Source organism: Emys orbicularis, chromosome 1 (assembly GCF_028017835.1).
Source record: "Emys orbicularis isolate rEmyOrb1 chromosome 1, rEmyOrb1.hap1, whole genome shotgun sequence".
Taxonomy (NCBI): Eukaryota; Metazoa; Chordata; order Testudines; family Emydidae; genus Emys; species Emys orbicularis.
This window is the reverse complement of record NC_088683.1, coordinates 202,474,708-202,501,767: the sequence shown is the minus strand read 5'-3', so window position 1 is coordinate 202,501,767 and position 27,060 is coordinate 202,474,708. Positions and strand designations below refer to the sequence as shown.

General features: G+C 41.1%; 2 protein-coding genes across 3 annotated transcripts in view; both read right to left on the bottom strand.

Moving 5' to 3' along the window:
• The window catches only part of MRPS6 (mitochondrial ribosomal protein S6), a 67,840-nt gene extending 41,446 nt beyond the window's left edge, over positions 1–26,394 (bottom strand). The window contains exon 1 of the mRNA XM_065423804.1: positions 26,327–26,394. Coding sequence (XP_065279876.1) covers positions 26,327–26,371 — 45 coding nt within the window. The 5' untranslated portion in view covers positions 26,372–26,394. The remainder of the gene's footprint in view (positions 1–26,326) is intronic.
• Positions 422–26,412, bottom strand: SLC5A3 (solute carrier family 5 member 3). Of its 2 annotated transcripts, XM_065423802.1 has the most exons (3): positions 26,327–26,412; positions 12,844–12,972; positions 422–6,086 (listed from the first exon to the last, which is right to left on the bottom strand). In XM_065423802.1, exon 3 carries the CDS (start codon positions 5,768–5,770, stop codon positions 3,629–3,631), a length of 2,142 nt encoding a protein of 713 aa, XP_065279874.1. In that variant the 5' UTR covers positions 5,771–6,086; positions 12,844–12,972; positions 26,327–26,412; the 3' UTR covers positions 422–3,628. The 2 variants fall into 2 exon arrangements, with proteins under 2 accessions (XP_065279874.1, XP_065279875.1); XM_065423803.1 differs by lacking the exon at positions 12,844–12,972 and having other exon boundaries at positions 26,327–26,411.
• Between the last annotated feature and the right edge of the window lie 648 nt (positions 26,413–27,060).

The window sequence follows — 27,060 nt, the reverse complement described above, 5'->3', positions numbered from 1 at the left end:
TTCAGTCAACTTACACAACACTGTGTTTACACTGCCTCTCTGACCCACCAACAACAATGTAAGCGCTACACCTCTCACAAAGGTGAATTAAGTCGACGTTCCAGGCGAGTTAGGTCAGTGGAAGGGACCTGGTACAGTAGAACCTCAGAGTTATGAACACCTCGGGAATGGAGGTTGTTTGTAACTCTGAACAAAATGTGATGGTTGTTCTTTCAAAAGTTTACAACTGAACATTGACTTAATACAGCTTTGAAACTCTACTATGCAGAAGAAAAATGCTGCTTTTAACCATCTTAATTCAAATGAAACAAGCACAGAAACAGTTTCCTTACCTTGTCATCAACATGGGGTTTTTTTGTTTGTTTGTTTTTAAAAAAACTTTCCCTTTATTTTTTTTAGTGGTTTATGTTTAACACAGTACTGTACTGGATGGTTCCCCCCTCTCCCACCACGTCTCTGCTGCTGCCTGAATGTGTACTTCTGGTTCCAAATGAGATATGTGGTTAACCAGTCAGTTCATAACTCTGAGGTTCTACTGTAGTGTAGACACATTATTAAGTCTACAAAAGGTGGCTTTCATCAACCTAAGTTTATAGTGTTGACCAGGCCTCAGTTATGAAGACACGGAGAGAATACAGCCATTTTATCAACTGAGTTTCCAACTATGACAACAAAACTTTACCATAATTAATCCAACAATAGGTTGTCTGTCTTCTGTGAAGCTACATAGTGACAGGACTAGATTGATCCCCATTGGAAATAAACTTTTAGAACTAGTGTAATGTGGACTTTTAGTATGAAAACATTTGAAATTTAAAAGATAGAGCTAAGTAAACTGTGTATTTTAGTATTCAAAGTAGGATCAAACATGCCAATACACTGAAACTACTGGTCTTTAAAAGCATAGACCTAATAGAGTTATAATTCTTTGGGAATATTACATGTTGTTACAGGGTTAAAATTTTATCACTGATCATAAGTATGAGTGTACATGGCACTGGGCATTGTGCAGTAAACATGTAAAGTGGGCTTGGTAGAAAAGAACTCATCTGGGGCAAAGGAACAAGGGAAGAGACTGTACTAGGCAGGCTGCTGTTTTATCTAGGTGGAGGCCCTATTACTGTGTGAGGCATTCTAGGGAAGGGGTAAGAAGGACTGAAGCAGTGGCAGTAAAGTGAAGGGTCCCTGAGCCAGCCTACCTGTGAGAGGCAGGTGGTAATACAGTCATTAAAACTAGATCAAGAAGGGCCAGTAAGCAAACCCTCTAATGCCAGTTGTTGATGGAAATGTATGCGGAGTTAGTAGGGGATAGTGCCGTTTAACATCCCAAAGATGGCAGACCACATACCCCAAGTGTGCCACTGAGCCCAACTGAGCATTTTAGCCAGGCCCTGAAAACGCAAATAGAAGCTCTTGGTCCATAGCCACTCTGTCCCTATACAAAGGGGTAGAGGCTCCCCGAGTTCTTTATCCCCCTCCTCTTCCTAGTGTATCCATCTAGATTTAGGGCAAACACATCCAAACTTTTTACTGTTTACCTTGCATATAAAAAGAGTTTTATTCATTTTTGTACACCGTGTATACCCCCAATACACCTCCAATAACTAACTTATGAACTTGAGTTTCCATTTTTACAGAATCTTTCATGTACTAAGAATTTATCATTTAAAAAAGAATGTTTTTCTGTATGAAGTAACCCATTGAAACAACAACAACTTTTACACACATTGACACAACACTACCAAAACCAAGCCTCAGCCACATACGGTAATGGCCGTCATCTACACTATTCAAACATGGCTCATATGCTCATCTCTCTATTGTGATCCACAGTGTTCTACCCTCCAAGTGCAAGATCTAAACAAAGCTGATAATGAACAGTAGTTGCTGTGAAACATCTTGGCATCTATTCAAATGCACAGACCTACCACTCTCAATTGCTATTTCAAGAGTACGGTAAATTACCAGTTCCATCTGATAATCTAGTTATTGTTGGTTTACCAAGAGCTGTTCAGTGACCCACTGGAGTTCTATGCAGCAAGAGGTTTTTCCTCCAACAGTCAATAATTAGATTCAACTCAGATTCCATTAACCTACCATTTTTACTCACACCAAGTAGCACACTACATTAAAATCAACAGGCTACTCAGGGTAATTAAATTGGGTATTAAACTGTGTCCAATTCTGCAAACCCTTAATACAGTTGCCAGTAACAGCCCCTAGGGGAAAAAACTTCAATCAAAGTCTCATCTTTTGTGCATTCCTGTAATTTGAGGTTGCTTTGCTAAAGCACAAAAAGTTGTTTTGCTTTTCCACATACGCATCAAAAAAAGCCCAGCTGAAGATAATTAAGCTGCCCACTACATTCACTTACTTCCCCATGGGGAATCCTTCATACTAGGCTTTTCCTAACATATGAAGTTAGAAAGAAAGAGTACTGTGCTAAATACAGACTCTTGTTATTTGTTGCTTCCACTTCCCTCTTCCAAAATAGCAATTTAAAACAAATATCCATAGTACACGTTTGTTAACATTTAACAGACTGCATTGCATCTAGCTTGGTGATAGGGTTGCTAGATGTTTCCTTCAGGGGTATTTAATTTTTTTAAATCCAGCTGAAGCATATTCAAGTTTCACTTTGATCATTCTTGGGCAGATCTCTTTTCCAAGGGATAGCATGCATCTGGAGCTTGCTCCTTAAGGAGAAGCTAACCCTACTCATGTACACAGCAAAAATGTTAGAGAAATTTGGAATAGGGTGGGAGTGAATTTGTTTTGGTCAACATTTACTAGAAAATTCAGGTAGAGTATCCATCCCTTTTTCCCCCTCCCTCAGTAGGATCATAAACTAAAGTTTACAAAGTTAAAGAGTGTAGTATCTCAGGCTTGCTTGCACCCATCCCTCAAAAATAAATATCAATCTTTCACCATACCAGTGTTTAAATTGGATAGAAGAAAAAAAAAAAAAAAGGTTCAAATCTGTGACTAAGTATGTTTGGTTTCTAATCTTACGGAGAAGAGTAGAAGGCAGCTGCAGAGTGACAGCATGTTCCAAAATAATACATGAGGAGTTAAGTGCATTCAAAATGCTGTCTTTTTGTTGAGTATAAATGAATTGTGGGATTTAAGCACCACACATTTTTTATACAGTTTTTAAAAAGTGAAAAGCTGCAAGCAAAATTAAGCAGCAACGTGTTGGTCAAGTTAGTACGAGTATGATACAGAGGATAAACTATATATGGGTATCTTTAAATTTAGATTGACAGCCTTGATAATGCCAATTCTACACTTAATTTTTTCCCCCCCACTTAAATATTGGACTGAGCACCTTAATGTTCTTCCTTAAAAACAGCCACCTCCTTTTTCTTTGGTGTACACACACACACACACACACACACACACACACACACACACCTTGCAGCACTGCACTAAAAACCACATTCTTCCTTATTTAAACAGAGTTAATATAATACACATCTCAAATGGTCTTTAAATTGGCTGACAAGTTGATTTTACAATATAGCGTAAACAATGCCTGAGATGCAAGTTATGTATATTTTTTTTAAATTCTCCAGAGAGACTTGTTTCAGCTTCTGTATGTTTAGCCATACCCTTAAAGCTTCACCACTCACAAAGAGAAATAGACAAACATGAATATTCCAAGTGAACAGACACAAAACAGTCCAATATTTAGTAACAGTTTAACTTTTGGAGTCTCTTCCAACATTTGTAAACAGAGAGTCTCTTCCTCCGTATCTTGGATGGCTCTTTCATTCATGTTTCTACTTCTAAAGCCACAGAACCAATCTATGAATTTCCAATGTTTATCTCTATTATCAGTCTCTTCCTCACGCTTTTTCTCACCCATGAGAGCCACCTGTCCATTGGAATAACAATCAACTGGTGTCTCAACTTCAGAGTGACTTACAGAAATCACTGGGTTGCTGTCTTCTCTGCAAGTAACTAGAAGATTTATATCCTCAGGCTTAATATTTTTAATATTTTCTTCAGATTTGCCATTTGGCAGGATATGATTGGCATTTTCATTACATTTCAAGATGGTTTTTTCTTGTACCTTATATGGATCCCCTTTTGAAGCATTTTCTTTTACAGGCCTGATTTTTAGAGACCAGAAAGTGGTTGTTCGAATCTGTTCCTTTGTTGGTGGTGGTGTAAAGAGGCTTACTGTAATAGTCACAATTCCAGTGATCCAAAACAAAGCAGTAGCAATATACATATAGTGGATATTTTTGATGAAGCCTGGCCTAGTATCAGGCTGGTTACACTCAGGGACACGATAAATAAATGCCAATATCAGCCTTGTAGATCCAAGGACAAACCCAACCATTCCACCATAGAACGCCCCTTGTTCGTTGCAACGCTTCCAAAATATACCCAACAGAAACAGCGCAGCCACTGGTGGAGTCAAATAATCTGCTACCTCTTGTATATAGAGATACATCTGGCCTCCTTGCATTTCCACGATTATTGGAACCCAAGCAATGCTTATAATTACCATGAAAGCAACAAACACTCTTCCTACAATCATTAATTCTCTAGATGGGGCACTCTTGCGTATGAGTTTGTAGACATCAAGTGTAAATATAGTGCTGGCACTGTTAAATATAGAGTCCAAGTCACTCATTAGTGCAGCAATCATTACAGCCATCATGAGTCCCCGCAGACCAACTGGTACAAGTTTCATCACCAAACGTGGATAGGCAATGTTAGAGCATCCAGCTCTGCTTCCACAGACTTGCATGCAGTGTTCAGGATTGATGCAGGCAATCTCATCTGCAAACAGTATACGTGAAATCATCCCTGGGATAACTATAATAAACATAGGCAACAGCTTTAAAAAACCTGCCATTAGCGTGGATCCTTTGGCATGAGCAATATTTTTTGCAGCTAAAACCCTCTGAACTATGACTTGGTCAGCACACCAGTACCATACAGAAGCTGGGGTCTGCCCAAACAGAAATCCAGGCCAGGGAACATCTTCGTCAGTTGGCTCACGCAACATTTTAAGAGCATCAGGCTTTGGGTGGACATGACAAGAGTTGGTATTGGAAAGATTGTAGGTCAACAAGATTGACGTAATATTTGGTGTTGCCAACATATACCTTCTTTTAACTTCTTCAAACCCACCAACCTCCATCATACTTATGATCATGAGTGTGAGGGCACCAATAATCATAAGCAGAGCTTGAAGAGTGTCCGTGTAGATGACAGCCACGAGACCTCCAGTCACAGTCAACAAAGCAGTCATTCCAATAAGCAGGATAACTGACAAATAAAGGTTCCAACCTAAAGATTCTTGAATAAAGAGTGCACCTGAATACAAGTCAACAGAAAGTTTGGTGAAGATATAAAGAATCAAAGACAACGCAGCAAAATATATTTGAATTCTATGTCCTCCAAAACGTTTGGACAAGTATTCAGGCATGGTATATACTCCTGACCGTATGTAGACTGGGATGAAAACCCATCCTAAAAGCTGTAAAAGCATTAAGGCGTTGAACTCCCACGCACCTACTGCAAATCCACTTGCTGCTCCAGATCCTGCGAGCCCAATGAAATGTTCGCTCCCAATATTGCTCACAAATAAGGATGCACCAATAGCTACCCATGTCATAGAACGGCCTGCCAAGAAGTAGCCACTTACGGTGCTTCGATTGTATTTCCACATGGCAAAAAAGCCTATGCACAGTACAAGCACAAAGTACAGTGTCACAATGGCAATGTCTGCTGTTTCCAAAGAAGCCCTCATTTTTATAAACAAAATGACTTGCGACTGCCGATGTCCAATTTTCACCCCCCAAGAAGTCTTTAGAGTAATATGTGAACCAGTTTACATTTATCAATACTGCAGATCAAATTCTTTGTCCCTTGGTTTGCTGTCTTGATGGTGGTGGTTGTAGTACACTTTGAGAAGACAGATTTATTTTCTCCGCTTCTTAAATGGAAATTTGAGAACTTAGCACGCACTTTTAATCGACTTTCCACAAGAGCATCAGCATTAACTCTGTTGATGTAGGAGAAATTCTTAGCTGCAGCTAAGTCTAGTGAGGCCTACTGTACCAACCCTGCAAGGCAGCAAAGACAAAAGACAAAGGTTGAATTAGAGAAGGATTTCACTCAACTTTATGAGAAAGATTTGAAGTCTATCAAAACAAGTGGTTGAACACAAGTCTTTTCCTCTTTTAAATTGTATTTGTGCAAGATAGAACACAGAATTCATTACTTAAACTAAGTAGTGCCCTTTATAATTAAGCTGAAAATCTGGACATGGTACATGTGTCTCAATGGATACAGCAAATACAAGAGCATAAAGATTAAATGACCAAAAAAAAAAAAAAAACCAAAACACACACAAAGTCAAATACCCCCAACACAACAAAATGCATTCTTATTAGGGATTTCCATTCCCCCTCCCCGCACGCTCCCCAAATCCTCACAGGATTAAAGTCTATTTTAAAAGACATTAAAATAAGCCCTTCCACTTTTGCATGAGCATAGAAAGACATTTTACATTATGAAAAAGTTTGTTTGGATAGTCCTTTTTTGAATTGCCCCAGGATTCCACCCTAAACAGCCTAGGTTCTCGCTTGCCAGATCCTGAAGTGATGTCACAATTCTGTGTGAGGGACATACTGGCCGCGGCTTCCAGCAGCTCCCATTGGCCTGGAGCAGCGAACCATGGCCAGCGGGAGCCGCGATCGGCCGAACCTGCGGACGGGGCAGGTAAACAAACTGGCCTGGCCTGCCAGGGGCTTTCCCTACACAAGCAGCGTCCCAAGTTTGGGAAACACTGGCCTAGTCAAAACTGTTTTACTTCATCTAAACCAGGGGAGAGGTGACCAGGGCAAACAGCATGGTCAGGGTTAATGGAGAGTGTCCTACCAGTTCAGGGATAGAGACCAAGTTCCTGCCCTGCCCTCCACCTGCCAATTCAGCTTACAAACACAATGAAGTGTGTAACCCTCTAGTTTTTGTGATTCAATGCACACTACTTCTTGTAATTGTGTGTGTTTTAATTGGAATGAGTTGATTTCAGTCTGAGGGGGGTGGGAGGGAAAAAATGTATCTTGTTTACATTAATAGTTTTGGTAATTAAAAAACCCAACTACAGAAAATCACCTCAAAATATGCCAAATTTATTTTCAGAATTTGCTATTTGACGGTTTCCACCAGCCAGAGAAGTTCCAATTTACTCTTCTCCACCACCACTTTTTTTTAAAATAAATATAAAGTGTTGGTTTTGGTAGTTCCAAATTAAAAAAAAAAAAAAGTTTTTGTATATCAACTCGCCTTCTGTTCCACAGAGCTTGACAAAAGCACCTCACCACTTCTACCAATCAGCACTGATTTTCATAATTCATTTTTGTCCACCACCACTTTTTAGTTATTTAAAATTAAATTAACATTGTGGTTTTATAAAGACACAGAAGGCCATAGGAATACAGCTAAAAATAAAAGCTATTTTCAAGTCAAAATTGTTTCCATAGCCTTTAGTGATTAATCTGAAACGGTTCTCTTTTACTAGCGTTCACTTTATATAGGAGAGGGAGAAATGAACATTCTTGATTTAGGTTTTTGTGAAAAGGAAGCTCCATGCAAGGTTGTGGTTGACACTTGTAGAAGTCACACCAATCTGGACTAAAAATATTGTCTCATTGGTGTTTGCACCCCTATCACAAATGCTTTAAAATAAACAGATGTTGGACAACGCTAATATACAGAGATAGACAGCTGAAATGTAGTTCTATATGGTTGTCCTAAACTGATCTTTTGTTTCTAGGAGCCAGTAGGCCTGTGATCTACTTTGACCCTTTGAACGCTGGCGATTCTTTCTGCCATGGAAGGAGATACATTAATGAAAATCAACTCTACAGTTAAGATAAGGATGTGTTTTGTGCCTAATGCAGGGATTCAGCCTATGTTTATTGTTAAGATTGGAAGGATTAGATTTACCTGTAAATGTCGATTTCACTACATACATGCAAACCAATTAAGTACTGCCATCACTAATTGCTTATCTGTAACTTTCAGTTAAGTCAGGAAAATGTTGCTTGAGAAGTTAGAGTTTGATTTAAGGATATTTACTTTGTATATTTTGACAGGGGATGTTCACAATTTGTGTTTTAGCAGTTACAAAACTAACTTTTTGAATCTCAACATCTACAGTCATTAAATAATTACTGTCCAAACCTGAGAAGAATAGCAAGTCCTTCCTCCCTACCAAACTTAAAGCATTTACTGAGTACAGAATGAGTTTTCTGAGAATTTAGAAGTGAGTTGACTATTCTGAGTTAAAAGTAAACTAAGAAATTTAGTACTCAAACCTGTTTTGTCCCAAATGATTTTACCACCACAAGAATTCAAATTTTACCTAGGATTAAAAATTCATTGTGATCTTCAAATTTAGCATATGTACAAGAAGTTAGGTTGCAATTAAGTGTATTAATTGCTGTTTTAGCCAGTTATTATAAAATAGAGAGGGCCATGTATACAGCTCAGGTTACTCTTAAGTATGGCCATCTGATTTAGTTACCTTTGATGTCAATCATTTTCCCTCTCTAGTTAATTTGGATCTTTCAATTCCGTGGGCTGAAGAAAGTCAACGGCACAAAGGAGCTGTACGTGTCAAGAGTTCTCACTAAGATTATTTGGCCTTCAACTATCATTGCATTAGCCTCAACTGTCATTACACTAAAAAAATTTTATAGTTGCATTCTGTGGAAATTATGGGCCAGATTCACCAGTATGCCCTGAATGTTTTGTGCTGCTTCACGGATACAGAGTCGCTGTAAAAATCATTTAATTGGCCAATGTGCTCCAGATGCTTTAGACTGCTCTGAAATGACAAAGCTGCCAGAGCATAACAACAAATCTGGCCTTAAAACAAAAATGGTTTAAAGGTTCATATTACATATCTACAACTCAAACTATCACAGGGTAGCATTCTTTGGGTTTCTTGTTTAGCATTCATGTGTGAAATTAATTTAAAAACAAAAACAAAAGATTCCCATATAAAACTATGTTAAGATGGAGTTAAGGCTGAGAGTATGGATGAGTACCTTAAATAATTAAAAAGATGTAAACTCTTTTGCTGTTTCAGGAAACTATTACAGGTAACCATGCTGCTTGTTCACCATGAGAATGTGCACTTCTCATTAACGCAGGTGTGTTAACAAGAAAAAAGGTTCCACTTCAGTCAACCATGTTTGCATACACCTCTACCCCGATAGAACGCGGTCCTCAAGAGCCAAAAGAAAAAAGAAAAAAAAAAAAACACACCATCTTACTGCGTTATAGGTGAAACCGTGTTATATTGAACTTGCTTTGATCCGTCGGAATGCGCAGCCCACCCCCCCCGGAGCGCTGCTTTACCACGTTATATCCGAATTTGTGTTATATCAGGGTAGAGGTGTATTTGTATGAACTGGCCATTTTATAAAGCAGAACACTGCACAAAAAAATAAAGTATTTCAGAACCAACAAAGATACTCAGTTTTTACATGAGGATATTTATATGTGATACAAAACAGACTGAGCACTCGACTGTAATCAATTTATCAAGATCATGAGTCTCAGACCACAGATCTGTTTTTAAATTCTTCATGGAAGAATTTAAAATTTACACTCATCCCCAAAAGGCATTGCAGATTAACTGGTCTATTCCATGGTTTAATTTATTCCTAAACAAGACAGTACACGGTCAATGTTTCCAAACTGCATGAAGCTTCTGGGTATGAATGTAATACACTACTTAGCTGCAAGTGCTTCTTTCATTATTTTTAAATGTCAAAGGTAATTACAATACAACATTAATTCCAAGATTTCATATATTATTTTAAGAAAAAAAGTATACAAAAGTAACCGCTCCCAGATGCATAATTTCTCTTAACCCAATGTAAGTAATAACTATAAAAAGGTGAGCCAAGAGAAGAGTAAAGTTTTAGTTCCTTGTCCTCCTATCTTATTGAAAAAAGTTTTGGACCTAAACCGGTGACACTGACACTAAGTGATCGATAGCAGTAATCGGATACCAGTAGTGAAATCAGATGTGCTGTAACAGTACACAAAAAGGCAGCTAGTGTGCATATTGTAGTGAACAGTCCAACCAGAATTATAATCATTATAAAGAGTATTTGCCCTTTAATAAGTTGTCATATGTCACAACTGAGACACCGTCACTGGACATGTAGTATTTATTTTGGTTATAATGTTAAGAACTTCTTGAGAACTTGCCACCTATAGACAGGGCCAAACCACGCTTTAAATAGCTACTTTTCAAAAGCATCACTTTTGCAACTTTCAGACCTCGTTTGCGGTGTTCAGCCTGGTAAAGCTTTGAGGGAAATTTGCTAGGCAAAGATCAGAGGAACAAAGAAAGGAAAAGGGAAGAATTTCCAGGGTTATGCTGGAATTAAGTTCAATAAGAAGCTGGTATAAGAAGTTACTCTGAACTGCTGTAGTGACGTATGTCTACACAGCAAAGAAAAACCTGCAGCTGTTACATTGCAGTGTAGACTTCTGGGCTCAGGCTGGAACCCTGGCTCTGGGACCTGGAAGTCTACACAGCAGTGAAACAGCCCTGCAGTCCAAGCCACATGAGCCCAAGTCGGCTGGTACGAGCCAGCTGCGGCCTTTTCTTTGCTGTGTAAACATACCTTCAGTGACAATGCAACAAATCTGTACTGACTACTGAAACTTTTCCACCTTCCTGATTAAAGGAGGACTCAAACATCTGCATGGGGAGACTATCAAGTCATGGGAATAGTGTTTGTGGCACTGACAAAACCAGGAGCAAGTCAAAATTGGTGCCAAGAACAGTGAATTTCAGCCCCGGCTACTTTCTGATTGGGCCATAACACAAGTACAAGAAAGTTTTTCCTTTGTGTCATATAACAGTTTGAGATTTCTGTGCAAATATTAGTACGACTCAAACTGCCTTTTTTTTAAAAAAAACATATTAGCTAAAGGCAAATTCTCAAAAAAGGATACAAGATACAGTAGCATAGATTCAGGGTAGGATTTATACGGCACACAGAGGAAGAAATATTATAAGGCAGGGATCAGCAACCTTTGGCACATGGCCCACCAGAGTAAGACCCCTGGCAGGCCGGACCAGTTTGTTTACCTGCCGCGTCCGCAGGTTCGGCCAATCGCGACTCCCACTTGCCGCGGTTTGCTGCTCCAGGCCAATGGGGGCTGCGGGAAGCGGCGCGGGCCAAGGGATGTGCTGGCTGCCGCTTCCCACAGCCCCCATTGGCCTGGAGCAGCAAACCATGGCCAGTGGGAGTTGCGATTGGCCGAACCTGCGGACGCGGCAGGTAAACAAACCGGCAGGGGGCTTACCCTGGCGGGCCGCATGACAAAGGTTGCCGATCCCTGTTATAAGAACATACACTTTACTTGTTATTTGAATGGGAAAATGGTTCATACATCTAAGACCTATGTTTCTCAGATGTTCATGTGGATGACCAGCCACCATTTAAAACTTTAAAGTCTGGAATGTTACAGGTAAGACAACTACAGTTTATGGCACAACTTATGTAGGATTCATGTAAGACTCTGCTGTTGTGTTGGTACATTAAATGCAGCTAGCAGCTGACACCAAGATTACATCTAAATTCTTATTACACAAACAAAAACAAACAGCTATTTTGAAGTTTTAATCGGGTCCCTCAAAAAAAGACCATATAGAAATTCAGGCCTTACTCACAGTTCTTTAAAAGTTCTCGGTCACAACTGAAATTCAGAACTGTTGGGTCACTCTTTTAAAAGGAAGCTTTCCCAGCATGATTATCTGACAGATGGCCCTTTACATAATCCAGAGGAGGGAAGAGACCCACAGCTGCAGCCTTAAATGCTGCTTCCCCATCTCCTTTCCTTCCAGCTGGTAAGCATTCCTGCTATGTTTTCCTTGACTCTTCTCACCAAAGATATAGTCTATCCTGGCAACTCTCATTAAGAGGAAGAGACTATGTACAAAATATTCTTTTCAACCCCCACCTCCCTCTAAAATGATCTCTTTTCAAAATAAAAATAAAAAATTATTTCAGGGGCAGATAAGTCACAGGTTACTAAAACTATGCATTCATTAGCAAGTTAGTGGACCCATCTGTGCATAGCCTTGTAGGGTTAAAAAGTATTTGTCTGGAAATGACATTTAACCTTTGCCCACCCCTTAGGTTTTCTCACAAAGGTATGCCTTCCTATAAATCTGCAACCCCAGAGAAATGGATCATTAATACGAAGTTCAATACCTACATGGCTGAAAACCTTTCCAAAGTATTAATGCTCCCAATTCCAGGAAAAGGAGCTGCCAAACCTAGTAGTTAGAATCTGAGTACATTAGCAGTTAATCCACTTTTTGTCTATTGAAGTGACCCTGATAAATTTATTATACTAGAACCTTCCTATGCTATTCAAGTTATGCAGCAAGTTCTTCCGATGCTGCAGTAATACATTCTTTTTTTTCCTTTCAGAGTATTTTTTAATGAGAATCTGGACAAGTGAGACACCTCTATGGATCAGACTACTTTTCTGATAAGCTACACACAACTGTCTTTATGGGGTAATACACTGCATTCTGTCCAGATCCAGTACAGCATAGCAATTTTAAGTATACGTTCTTGTAGACAAACTTATGAGTTCTGTCTATGCAACAGAAGCAAATGTAGTAACTGGAGCTATATGGCCCAGTGAAACTGAAGGATGAAGTGACTCAAAGCATTGTTGTTGGGTCTAACATGTGTCAACATTTTTAAAAAAAAAATAATAATAATAATAATAATAATAATAATGCGGTTTACAATAAAGACTTTTTCCTACCCATCAGGTCTGCAAATATCAGCATGGTCCTAAAAGAATCAAGTTGTGTTTTTTCCCCTAGCTCGTTCATCAGCTCTGTTGATGCATAAACCAGAATAGAATCTGCTCACTCTCTCATAACTGTTGGCTCTGCAATGCAGGAGTAAAAATAAGAAGATAGGATGTAATAAGTACAGGAAGCAGAAATGTTGAGTAAAAGTGCTTTAATAGACACTTTTCTGAACATAACTACATTTCAAACCCCCAAATTGCAATTATATTTTACCGTAGCAGCATGCAACCTGAATGGTCTGCTATACTGATATGTGTGCCTAATTAACATTAGGAGTTAAACAAGCATACTCAGAGGATAATAGGCCTCTAAGAATAAAGGGTAGTAGGCACAAAAACCTGACAGGTGTAGGCTATGGGGGGAGTGGAACACCCTGTAAATATACCACAAGTCTCAGGCTTTAGCAGGTTTGGGGAAAAAGAGGGGGCCACAGCCAGGGACTTGCCACTCTTCCCAACACAGCCCTCTGCTGACCCCACAGATATTTTATGGTATGCAACCATGGCTGGCACAAGACAACTGTGAAGAACTAAGACAACCGCAGTGCAGCTCCTGCTGGATCGGTGCTACAGGCAAGAGCCAAGAAAGTATAGAAGAGCAACCCCGTTGTGTAAGTGCCTCCACTTTCCTTCCCCATGAGTCCCCAGGATTGAGATGCTGCACCTTCACCACTCTCCATGTTCCCAAAACCCCGCACATCTGAGGAAACAGGTTCGGGCCCCCAATTGTTCATTAAAACAAAAGACATTTGCTTAAGAACAAAAAGCTTTTATAAGTTACATATATAAACATGGGACCCTAGACCTACTATAGTAATGTCAGTTACCAAATAACATGAAGAGTCTGTTCACATGATTTAATAAAAAATAAAAGTTTAAGTTTTTTATACTTTGTTGCCTTAAGTTAAAGTACCCAAACAAGAGTGACTTAATTTTCATAGGTACTGAGCATCCTCTGCATCCCCTGAAAGTGCTCAGCACATCTGAAAATTAAACCACTTTTTTGGCAACCAAATTTTGAAAAATTTTGCCCAGGTCATTAACGATGGCACAAAGTGGACACTGACCAGATAGGTTTCAGAGTAGCAGCCGTGTTAGTCGGTATCCGTAAAAAGAACAGGAGTACTTGTGGCACCTTAGAGACTAACAAATTTATTAGAGCATAAGCTTTCGTGGGCTACAACCCACTTCTTCGGATGCATATAGAGTGAAACATATATTGAGGAGATATATATATACACACATACAGAGAGCATGAACAGGTGGGAGTTGTCTTACCAACTCTGAGAGGCCAATTAAGTAAGAGGGAAAAAAAAACACTTTTGAAGTGATAATCAAGATAGCTCAGTAAGTTTTTTTTTTCTCTTACTTAATTGGCCTCTCAGAGTTGGTAAGACAACTCCCACCTGTTCATGCTCTCTGTATGTGTGTGTGTGTGTGTATATATCTATCTATCTATCTATCGATAGATAGATAGATAGATAGATATCTCTATCTCCTCAATATATGTTTCACTCTATATGCATCCGAAGAAGTGGGTTGTAGCCCACAAAGCTTATGCTCTAACAAATTTGTTAGTCTCTAAGGTGCCACAAGTACTCCTGTTCTTTTTACTGACCAGATAGACTCTTATGGCGGTCGAGCAGACTGGAAAAAAAAAAAAGTCAATTGTGTACAGCTAATTACTGACAGCTAAGTGTCCGTATTATTAGTGATCCCTCCACAGCTGCAAAAGCCAGGGCCTACATAGGCTCAAGTACTAAGAAAAAGCAAGCTTTCACTGCACTGTTGGAAAAAACTAGCAGGAACATGGGCAAAGTGAGGTGCCTGATCTGTGAACTTAAGAACGGCTGTACTGGGTCAGACCAAAGGTCCATCCAGCCCAGTATCCTGTCTACCAACAGTGGCCAATGCCAGGTGCCCCAGAGGGAATGAACCTAGCAGGTAATGATCAAGTGATCTCTCTCCTGCCATCCACCTCCACCCTCTGACAAACAGAGGCTAGGGACACCATTCCTTACCCATCATGGCTAATAGCCATTAATGGACTTAACCTCCATGAATGTATCCAGTTCTCTTTTAAACGCGGTTATAGTCCTAGCCTTCACAACCTGCTCAGGTAAGGAGTTCCACAAGTTGACTGTGCACTGTGTGAAGAAGAACTTTCTGTTATTTGTTTTAAACCTGCTGCCTATTAATCTCGTTTGGTGACCCCTAGTTCTTGTATTATGGGAATAAGTAAATAACTTTTCCTTATCTACTTTCTCCACATCACTCATGATTTTATATACCTCTATCATATCCCGCCCTTAGTCTCCTCTTTTCCAAGCTGAAAAGTCCTAGCCTCTTTAATCTCTCCTCATATGGGACCCGTTCCAAACCCCCTAATCATTTTAGTTGCCCTTCTCTGAACCTTTTCTAGTGCCAGTATATCTTTTTTGAGATGAGACCACATCTGTACGCAGTATTCAAGATGTGGGCGTACTATCGATTTATATAAAGGCAATATATTCTCCGTCTTATTCTCTATCCCCTTTTTAATGATTCCTAACATCCTGTTTGCTTTTTTGACCGCCTCTGCACACTGCATGGACATCTTCAGAGAACTATCCACGATGACGCCAAGATCTTTTTCCTGATTCGTTGTAGCTAAATTAGCCCCCATCATATTGTATGTATAGTTGGGGTTATTTTTTCCAGTGTGCATTACTTTACATTTATCCACATTAAATTTCATTTGCCATTTTGTTGCCCAATCACTTAGTTTTGTGAGATCATTTTGAAGTTCTTCACAGTCTGCTTTGATCTTAACTATCTTCAGCAGTTTAATATCATCTGCAAACTTTGCCACCTCACTTTTTACCTCTTTCTCCAGATCATTTATGAATACGTTGAATAGGATTGGTCCTAGGACTGACCCTTGGGGAACACCACTAGTTACCCTTCTCCATTCTGAGAATTTACCATTTGTTCCCTGTCTTTTAACCAGTTCTCAATCCATGAAAGGACCTTCCCTTTTATCCCATGACAACTTAATTTACGTAAGAGCCTTTGGCAAGGGACCTTGTCAAAGGCTTTCTGGAAATCTAAGTACACTATGTCCACTGGATCCCCCTTGTCCACATGTTTGTTGACCCCTTCAAAGAATTCTAATAGATTAGTAAGACACGATTTCTTTTTACAGAAACCATGTTGACTTTTGCCCAACAATTTATGTTCTTCTATGTGTCTGACAACTTTATTCTTTACTATTGTTTCGACTAATTTGCCCGGTACCAAGGTTAGACTTACTGGTCTGCAATTGCCGGGATCACCTCTAGAGCCCTTTTTAAATATTGGCGTTACATTAGCTATCTTCCAGTCATTGGGTACAGAAGCCGATTTAAAGGACAGGTTACAAACCTTAGTTAATAGTTTCGCAATTTCACATTTGAGTTCTTTCAGAACTCTTGGGTGAATGCCATCTGGTCCCAGTGACTTGTTAATGTTAAGTTTATCAATTAATTCCAAAACCTCCTCTAGTGACACTTCAATCTGTGACAGTTACTCACCTACAAAAGCTGGCTCAGGTTTTGGAATCTCCTTAACATCCTCAGCCGTGAAGACTGAAGCAAAGAATTCGTTTAGTTTCTCTGCAATGGCTTTATCGTCTTTAAGCGCTCCTTTGTATCTCGATCATCGAGGGGCCCAACTGGTTGTTTAGCAGGCTTCCTGCTTCTGATGTACTTAAAAAACATTTTGTTATTACCTTTTGAGTTTTTGGCTAGCCGTTCTTCAAACTCCTCTTTGGCTTTTATTACATTTTTACACTTAATTTGGCAGTGTTTATGCTCCTTTCTATTTACCTCACTAGGATCAGATGAGATCCAGACAAGAGCCTCCAAAGTAGTATAAACAGAGGGTTGACAAGGAAAGGGAGCAACGTATTTTAACAAGTTTTCAGGTTAACATGGTAAAACTCAGGGAGCTGTGACTGGCTGAAACCACCCTGCCAACTAAGCCAATAGAGGCAGAGTGAATGAGCTGCCCCCTGACTCCTAGAGGTTGCCTCTCCACATCAAGGTGGAGCCATGCTGGCAAGCAGATTGAAGCAGCTTGCACTGCCTGCAACACATGTATAGAGAAATTTTAAAAAATTAACAGGGGGAGGGGGTTAACAAACCCCCCCCCCACACACACACACACACACAGAGGAAGTATAGCAGCAGGTACCACCCCAAACTACTTATTTGCTAGATAGAATCCTTGAACTACATAATCTTAGTGCATGCAAGACAGAGCCCATGCTCATATTAGAGAGTCCGTGGATGAAGACAAACATTACACCACAGTCATTATTTAAATTGATTGTTTTCTTAGGAGAAATACTTAATGTGCACTGCATTCCAAAGGACTTCTGTTAATGAATCAGAGCAATAGCTAGAGTTATGAATAGAGCAGATATTTGTTATGTGGATTTCTCCATAGAGCTCTACCAATACCAGCAAGTTCTATTCTGGGGCTTCTCTTGTACAAGGGACTGATTATGCCAACCTCTGTAGACTTTTTCTAGCGTCCAATGAGAATTAGTATGAAGTCAAACTTTCATTTGTAACCCAAGCCAAAATCTGAAGCCAGGACTCCAGCAGTGAAAGGCCAGCGTATTAACTAAGTGTTCCAACTAGTATCCCCTGTTTTCCTATAATCAAAAACTGAGTCCAACACTTCTATTTTTCAACCCATTTTCCATGGCTTTAGAACTCCATCACTACTCTAGGTTATAGTACTCTCACCCTTAGAGCACATTTATTTTTGTGATAAGACTATAGGGCAAGAGCTTAAAAAATTGTACCAAAAGACAGTCCTCTAAATCCATACTTAGATGCCTAAATATGTAGAGCAGATTTCAAAAGAGCTTGGCCAGAGGGGTGGGGACACAGAGGGAGAAAGATGTTTGTTTTTGAACAAACAATACTGGTTCCCATTTCTCTGGGTTCATAATCAGGGCTGCAATAATTTCTGAACATTAATAAGTTCAAACCATGTGGGTAATCAGAAATGAAGGGAGGCATAAAGCAACTCTAAATGTTATGCCCTTTCTGCAGGTTTGAGCTGTGTTCATCTTACCAAGTTCTCTCAAGCAGCAGCTTATGAAACTGACATGAGGCCACAAATATTGCACTGAAAAATGTAAGGTCCTTTTAAAGTGACATTTCAGTAATGTTGCAGACTTCATCAACTTTTATGTAGGGATATTAAGCAGGTATATATATCATGGTCTGAGTACATAATAACTTGAAATAGTTTTAGAGTTCAACTCCACAACAGTGAGAAACCATGAAAACTCAAGAGTCAAGGCTATTCATGTAAACTCTTCCCCATAAAGATGCCATCATCCAACCTTTCCTTCTTTCAACAAAGGGTATTGAAGATGAGCATGAAACATTGGTTTTATAATTTGCCTCATACATATCACCAGCACTAAGTGGGCTGCTGTGTCACATCACAAGTTCTTTTCACATACATACATCCTCTAATTTCATGCAGATTTATAGAGGACACATGTTAGGACCATTTAAAACTACATTAGGTGCAATGCTAAGGTGTGCTGGAGACATGTTCTGTGTATCGTGGGCCCCCCTCTTGTAACCCTTCTAATCTGGCAGGCCATAGGAGGTTGTGGAGAAGGAGCTGAGGGGAGGGAGGGGGGCAGAAAACAAACCAAAAAACCCCCAAAAGATTCTACTAGCCACCCATCACCCCATGGAGGAGAGTCCTGATGCTGCTGGCCTTCTATGGTTCACAGAGATCAAGTCCCATTCCTACAAATCCTTGTAGATCCTCAGGATCCAGGCTCTTCTCCCTGATGAATGGAGAACTTCCTAATGTCCAAAGGACTGGAGCTCTTTTACTTTTGTTTGCAGGAAAGGAGAAATGCAGGTGGCATGAGACTTGGAACTGGACAGAAAAACTCCCCCTTACTTTCCTTCCCCCTCCCCCCCCCCAGCACTTTGGGAAGGGAGAAGGGTGAGTGACAAGGAGCGATTAACTCTCACACAACAGAGGGTTCTGTGGCACCTTTAAGACTAACAGAAGTATTGGGAGCATAAGCTTTCGTGGGTAAGAACCTCACTTCTTCAGATGCAAGTGAGGTTCTTACCCACGAAAGCTTATGCTCCCAATACTTCTGTTAGTCTTAAAGGTGCCACAGGACCCTCTGTTGCTTTTTACAGATTCAGACTAACACGGTTACCCCTCTGATACTTAACTCTTTCACTACTCCCCAAGCACCATGAAGTGGGGGGAATGATGGCAGAAGGACCCCAGAGAGTAAAGGCTCCCTTTTCTTACTCACCTTCCTCCTCAAGCCCATTCAGGAGCTCCCCGTGAGTGAAGACCCCTTCCCTTAACTGCTTATGAGCTCCGGCCAGCCTGTGGTCTTTCCTTTTTCAGGTCAACAGGGCAAGGACTGCAGGCCCTGATGAGCATGAAAAGCCCCTTTGGCCTCAAGAGATAAGGCAGCAAGGGTGTACCCAAAGAACCTAGGCTTGAGAGTGGGGCTAATTGGCTTTACATGGTTTACTGAGTGCTTTCTTTGAAAGCCTTAAGGTCCACCTCTTGTGGATTTTAGAAGGGGCCCAAAATGAAAAACTTACCTTAAATATGACGCAGCAGTCACACCCTAGTAACTACCACAATTTAACTGAAAGGCCATTATATAGGAAGTTCGTGTCAGATTTATTGTACATGGTGTTGTTGTAGCCATGTCCGTCCAGGATATCAGAGAGACAAGGTGGGGATGGGGTAAATCTCTTTTATTGGACCAACTTCTGTTGGTGAGAGACAAGCTTTCAAGCTACACAGAGTTCTTGACCTGAAGAAGAGCTTTGTGTAGCTCTAAAGCTTGCCTCTCTCACCAACAGAAGTTGGTCCAATAAAAGATATTTACTCCACCCTGGTCTTGTCTCTTAGTAGTAAACATACAATAAATCCAAAACTCTTTAAAAGAGTAATTGTGTTTAAGTCCATTGAATACGTTCTCATCCCTTGTCCTAGAATGAGAACTACTAAGGGTTTATGGAAAATAGAGCCTGTAAAGTTAACTTGGTATTTTTTTATGAGATTACAAAATTGATTACTAACCACTAACAGTGGTTACATAACATACTTTGAAATGGTTTACAGTAGTCTCTCGGAACTGCACCATTTTGATTAAAAATACTAGAAAGATATAAAATTAACATAGCACACAATAGTGGATTTAAATCTGGCCAACGGATAGGTCTCAAAAAAAAAAAAAAAAAAAAATGTGACCCTAAATGGGAAATAGTCACCAGGCAGGTCTGTTTCCATTGGTGTCCTGAAGGGATCTGTTCTTGGCCCTACGCTACTTAACATTTTTTATTAATGGCCTGGAAGAAAAATGTCATCACTGAATCTTTGCAATGACACAAAAATTGGGAGAGTGGTAAATAATGAAGATGACAGATCAAAGGTCACTAAATACAGAGCAATCTGGATCACCTGGTAAACTGGCAAATGCAAACAGTGTAAACATATCCATCTAAGAACAAAAATGGTAGGCCATACTTACAGGATGGGGGACTTTAGCCTAGGAAGCTGTGACTATGAAAGAGATTTGGGGGTGGTGATGGAGGATAATCAGCTCAACATGAACTCCCAGTGTGATGCTGTGGCCAAAAGAGCTACAGCAATCCTGGGATACATGAACAGGAGAATCTTGAATAGGAGAAGAGAATTTATTTTACCACTGTATTTGGAACCGGTGCAACTGCTGCTGGGAGTACTGTGTCCAGTTCTGGTGCCCACAGTTCAATAAGTATGTTGATAAGTCAGAGTGGGTTCACAGAAGAGCCAAGTGAATGATTAAAAGATTTAAAAATCTGACTTACGGTGTGATCAACTCAAGGAGTTCAATCTGCTTAGCTTAACAAAGAGAAGGTTAAGGGGTAACTTGATCACAGCATACAAGTATCTACATGGGGAACAAATATTTAATTGTAGGCTCTTCGGTCTAGCAGAGAAAGGTATAACGCGATCCAATGGCTGGAAGTTGACGCTAGTTGAATTCAGACTGGAAATAAGGCGTAAATTTTTTAACCATGATAGTAGTTAGCCATTGGTACACTTACCAAGGATTAATGATGGAGACTCCACTGTGACAATTTTAAAATCAGGATTGGATATTTTTCTAAAAGATGTGCTCTAGGAATTATCTGGTGGGGATGGAAGTTCTATGGACTGTGTTGTACAGGAGGTCAGACTAAATGATCAGAATGACCTTCTAGCCTTAGAATCTATGAATCCCATACACACCTGTAAAATGATCTAGTAATCTAACCTCCTATATGACATGGCCATAGAATTTCCCCAAGATAATTTCAGTGCTTCTCTTTTAGAAAGGCATGTAGTCAGTGATGGAGCATTCACCATTACCTTTGGTAAATTGTTCCAATAGCTAATTATCCTCACAGTTAAAAATGTAAGCCTTATTTCCAGTCTGAATTGGTCTAGCTTCCATTTCCAGCAATTGGATCATGTTATACCTTTCTCTGCTAGACTGATGAGCAAATTTTACAAGTGGACAAACTGAAGTACAAAGATTAAATGACTTGCCCAGTCACAAGATAAATGAACCAAGATTAGAACTCAGGTTTCCAGAATCAGTCTTCTGTATTACTGCACCTCCCATCACTCTTCTTCATTTACACAATCCACTGCCCCCTATCCACTGTTCTGCTCAACCCATGTCTGTGCCTGCTCACGTCCAGAATCACCGTATGGACCATGAGCCAAATGGATTGCCATCTCCTTTCTCCCCACTCCAGAGTCCATTTTAACTGAATTAGGCATAAGGGTCTACCTGCATGAGGCCCAATGCAGAATTAAGGCCTATCTAAACCTCACAGAAGTCAGTGGGAATCTGCATGGGTGCAAGGGTCTACCTACAGGGATTCCCTTAAAAGATCAGGAATTTTCAAATCACATTTCAAATATGAGGTACTGTACCTCAGTGAAGGGTTAACTCCTGTCCTAATGTATACGGTATGCTAGTGTCTAACTTGAAGAAAATTTATTTAACCAATACATCAAAGGCACTTGTCCTTAGTTAGGATTAAGCTGATAGGAAATTTTAATTGTTAAATCTTGACTACTTAAAATTAGATAGACTGGCTATTCAAACTAAAGAGAGCTAAACTATTTTCTGAAACAATAAAATCCTCTGCACACACACACCCCAAACGCATAACCCACACTTTGATAACTCAACTTTTAAAAAGAAAATGGATTATTTTTATATGGGCCTGAGAAACATCAGATATTTCAGTCCAGAAGGTAGTACTCGTAGAAAGTTTATTTACATACAAGGCTTGCAAAAGAAAGTTGCTTTCACAAGAATAGTTATAGCAGGAGACAGAGCTCTCACAGGGAGCTGGACCCAGACTCTTCTCTTGTAGGCATGAGTGCATAATGACTACACATCTCACAGTGTTAAGTCAAAGAAGTGTAGCATATATTTAGTGCCTAACTTTTTCACAGTAAACTCTTCACGCAGTCTATGAGCCTAGTGAGAGACAGGGACGGGAAGAGGAATCTACCTGTAAGTTACTCCAGCAGGCAAAGGAAGAAAGTAGAGAATTTTGTCTGAACTTACTAAACTGTGAGGTGCTGATATAACCAAGGTCTCACAAACTTTTATAGATCGAAAAATAAATACAAGCAATGCTAACCAGTAGGAAAGAAAAACTAGAGGATTAAAAAAACAAAAAACAAAAAAAAAAATCTGCTTCTTAACCTCTTCCTTTTTGTTTTTCTTCCCAGGAAGAAATATCAAAAGCTCCGTTGTATAAAGATCGAGTTGTCAGGCAGCACTTTTGTCCATAGCCTGGGCTTTCCTAATATAGTTGAATGTTCTCCACAGCAGGCAGAGAATTTATTGAAACATGGCAACCTGCTTGGATGGCAAACACCACATGTTGGGAAAAAAGTCAGCATGCGAACATAAAGTCAAACTCAGAAGCAAGGGCAGCCTTAGAGAATCACAAGATATTCGTGAAATTATTTGCTGAAACAGGAGAATTATATATGAAAAAAGTTAATTGATACTGCATGATCCATGCAATTGGTTACAAAACTGAGTTCATCCCAAAACCCCTGAATATATTCTTCTCTTGAAGGGAGCTAATAAAATATTGAACATGAAAGTAGACTGCTGATTCAGTTAGAAGAAAACTAACTATAGGATTTATTGAAGAGAGGTATACCAACGCACAAGTCAAGCTGCAGGAAGAGGCAATGCCACACAAGGGATCAGACTATAGGTCCCATCTCTGTCCTACGCTTCCAGGCTGGCAGCATTTCCTGAAGGAATGTCTCATTGCCCCCTTCAGGTCAATCTGAGGAACAACATTAGAGCAAGACAAAACCGTTTCCAAGCCCTCATTGACTAGAAGGTTCATCACCACAACTGGGAGAACAGGCAGGAAGTTTCCTGAAGAGTTCCCCTTTCCCCATACATTCCCTTGGAACTGACTTGAAATGTCACTACCCTCTCCTCCTGAAGACTCAACTTTGCTACAATGCCTATAATGTGGGCTGGGCGGGGAGGGAAGTTGGGCGGGGGGGGGGGGGGGAGAATGTTAGAAAGAATTAGCAGTTAATCTATTTACAATAAAAAAAAATAAAAAAAAAGTATTGTAAGATTTATTGTGTACTGCTACCTTCACCTTTCATGTTACTTGTAATCTTGGGACTCTAAACTCTTCAAGGCAGAAAGTACATCTCCATACATTTGTGCTGCAACTCTTACAGGGAGCACTCTATCCTTATTGTGGCCTCTCATTAAGGTAGAGGAAGATTTTCAAAAGCAGAAGTGGCAATTAAGCACCATACTCGCATTCGAAGCCTTTGTGTCTTTGAAAGATCTCTTCCATACATATTAAATAATTTGGACAAAATGAGTACCCCAGCTGGAGACAGTGACAGAACCAAAGTCTCACATGCTATTTCTTGGATTGCAGTTGCAAAGACGTCTCAAATATAGAAACAATATTTAAACTTTTTCTAGAAAGTCATCACTAGGGTTCTTTGTTTGATCAGGAAATACTAAATAGTGTCAAATTCAAATCTAGTTTATTCAGGACCCAGCTGTGTGTATTAAATCATTCAATTCCATAAATATATTGGTTAATGCAATTCATTACAGGATTTCAGACTATTAGCCCAAACTGAATTTTCTTGCTTTCGTGAGTTTACATCACAGCCTTAGTAATAGTTTTTGCACTTAAGAATCCTTAAAATACAAAAAGTTTTTAAACCAGCATGCTGTGCAGGGAGAGATCTTATGGGGCTCATTAAAACAATCCACTTCTTGAGATTCAGCACCACCACTTTAGGGAAGCTCCACAGTCATCACAGAATTGCTCTTTAAAGGGTTTTAACTGCACAGAAAGTCAAACTGCAGCAAGTTATTTGTAGACAGCAAGTTAGTTAGTTTACCAATTAAAACGAGACTTAAGATAAACTCCAGATTTTAGAGTTATGATACAAGGAGTAGGTTAGAAAAACTTAAGTTTCTATACCTAGCTTAATTTCACCAGAACTACAGAGCAGTTAACTCAATCATTTTAGTCTGCGGAAATGCCTTAAACAAAGAACATTTGTTAACAAAGTACATACTGGAGAGTCAAACTTTTTTAAAGAGTATTTTAGTTGTTACCATAATGTTTTACTGTAAGTGTATAAATGCAGATAGGAGGCATTCTGTCACTATAAGCACATCTCTGCTTCACCATGTTCTAACCCCAGGAATATTTGTGAGGCTCTTCAAAGCCACAGTACTCCTAGTCATGCTTGCATTATAATTTTTTGTTTGTACGTCACTGTGTTGTCAGATCTGTGATACCTTCCCTCCCAATTCAAATGCAGAAAGCTTGCAATGTATAATGTAACCGCCACACCTCACTTTTTTTTTTTAAATCTAACAGAGGTTACATGTAAAACGAATAGAAATGTACTAGTGTTTAGCACAAGATAACACGCTCAAACAACAGAAAGATGGAATTAAATTAATAGCAGAAAATTAAACATTCAGCACTATTACAAATATATCAAAAGAATAGTTAAAGATGAAAGTCAGCAAGAACACATTAACAGCATGTAATTTGTAGGATTAAGACTCAAAAGGGTACCTACACTAATAGAAAAGCTGTTGCATTTAGACACTAGCGTTGTGCAAGGACCCTATGCAGTAAGCTTTATAGCAGTAGCTAAAGATGGGTTGTGTATGTAGCTTAGCATGAGAGGCAGGAAAGAGGAATACCAAATATTCACCTTACACTAAGAGTGTGTTTCAAAGTCCTGCCTACATTAGGGAAATTAAGAGAAATAACAAAGAAACCCCATACATACATAGCCAACGCTGGTTTGGCTCCCTGTGCAGACCTATGAGCAATTTTTTTTTTTTTTTTTTTTTTAAACACAAATCATCTAATCCTGTTCCTAGGCACTCAAAACCCTGGCAGCATCTGGCAACCCGTGACACTCTGAGAGCACTATCATTATGAAAGGAGCTCAACTGGCATTAGTAACAGTGGAAACCACCTGAAAGATTTCCCTAACATGGACAGGGTCAGAAGGTCACAATGCTGGCTCTCTCTCCCTTGCACAAAAAGGTAATGCTGTAACTTACCTTGTAGGCCTTTGTGAGGAGAGAGAGCACCTAGCAGCAACTGCTGTAACTATCCTAGCACCTACTACAGTGCTTAATTTGTGTCAGGACTAGGCTTGACATCAGTTATGAAAGTAAAATAAACTGCTTGAACCCTGGCACCTCTTTCATTACAAATTAAACACTGACCTGCTATAAGCCACCATAGGTGTGGAGAGGAGCCACAGTGGAACCAGTGCTGAGCCTAGGGTTGCCAACCCTCCAGGACTGTCCTGGAGTCTCCAGGAATTAAAGATTAATCTTTTGTTAAAGATAATGTCATGTGATGAAATCTCCAGGAATTCATCCAACCAAAGTTGGCAACCCTAGCTGAGCCGGGGCACAGGGCAAGGGCAGGAAAGGGCATGCAGTGGGTGCGGGGCCGAGAGGAAGTTCTTTCACAGGCCAGTTGGGCACATCACACTTCCCCCCCCGGCACTTGCCCAGCTGAGCAGCCCAAGCCCGAGGCCTTTAGGCACCGGTACAACAAGTTTCCCCTTTTTTCCCCGCGCAGCCCTGCGCAGGCGACACCTGCGAGCCCGTCCCCATGACACGCACGTGCGCGCTCAGCCCGCGGGGCAGCGGCACTGGCCGGAGGCGGGAGGCCGAGGGGACGAGTCAGGCGCTGCCGGGCGGGCTGGGCACAGGCGCCCGGCACCGGGCTGGCGGGAGAGCCACGCGGGGAAGGCAGCGGGGCAGGGGCCGGGTCCCTCCCTCACTCACCCTCTGCATGGCTTTCAGGATCAAAGCCAGCTCATAGCGGGGCATCCTGCCGGCGGCGGAGAGATGGGGCAGAAAGGGGGGCGCGGCCCGCGGCTGCTGGAGGGCGGCGGGGCTGGGGTTGCTGCGGCGCTGCTGGGTCCCAGGCTGCACAGGCGGGAGGCGGGCGAGTGTCGCTGCTTAAAGGGCGCCGCCGTCAGTTGCGCAGGCTCCTCAGCGCCGCCCCCCGCCGGCCTCGGAGCCAGGCACCGCCCCCCCCGTCCGTCCCCCGCCCCCGGCCGGGCTAGACGCGCCCCCTCGCCCCCCACGCGCGCCCCCTCCGGCCCGCAGCCCCGCTCTGTCCCCAGCCGGCTGGGGGCTGCGCGGGGCCGGCGCCCGGCGGGGGTCGCAGGTCCGAAGCGTGCGGCGGGGAGGGGGGGGCGACTCCGAGCCGCGTGCGTGAGGCGCCAGCCCCGCCCCCCTCATGCGGCGGCTTCCGTGCTGCTGCTGCTGCTGCTGCTGCAGGGAGTGGAAGTTTCCACTGTGCCCGCCCCCAGCAGGCACACACGGCTACACACACCCCGCTCGGGGAGAGCACGGGGCAGCCGAGCCAACGCGTGACACACGCACACAGTGCCCCCCCCCCCCCGTCAGTGACACCCGGCCTCACAGATATCCCCGGGTGGTAGGGGCAGCTGGCAGGATGTTCCAGAAACGTCGGCACAGACACAACCCTGTGCCAGAAACACCGACCCACA

Excerpts from the sequence above, each read along its gene's own strand:
- SLC5A3 (XM_065423802.1), bottom strand. The coding sequence starts at position 5,770 with ATGAGGGCTTCTTTGGAAACAGCAGACATTGCCATTGTGACACTGTAC.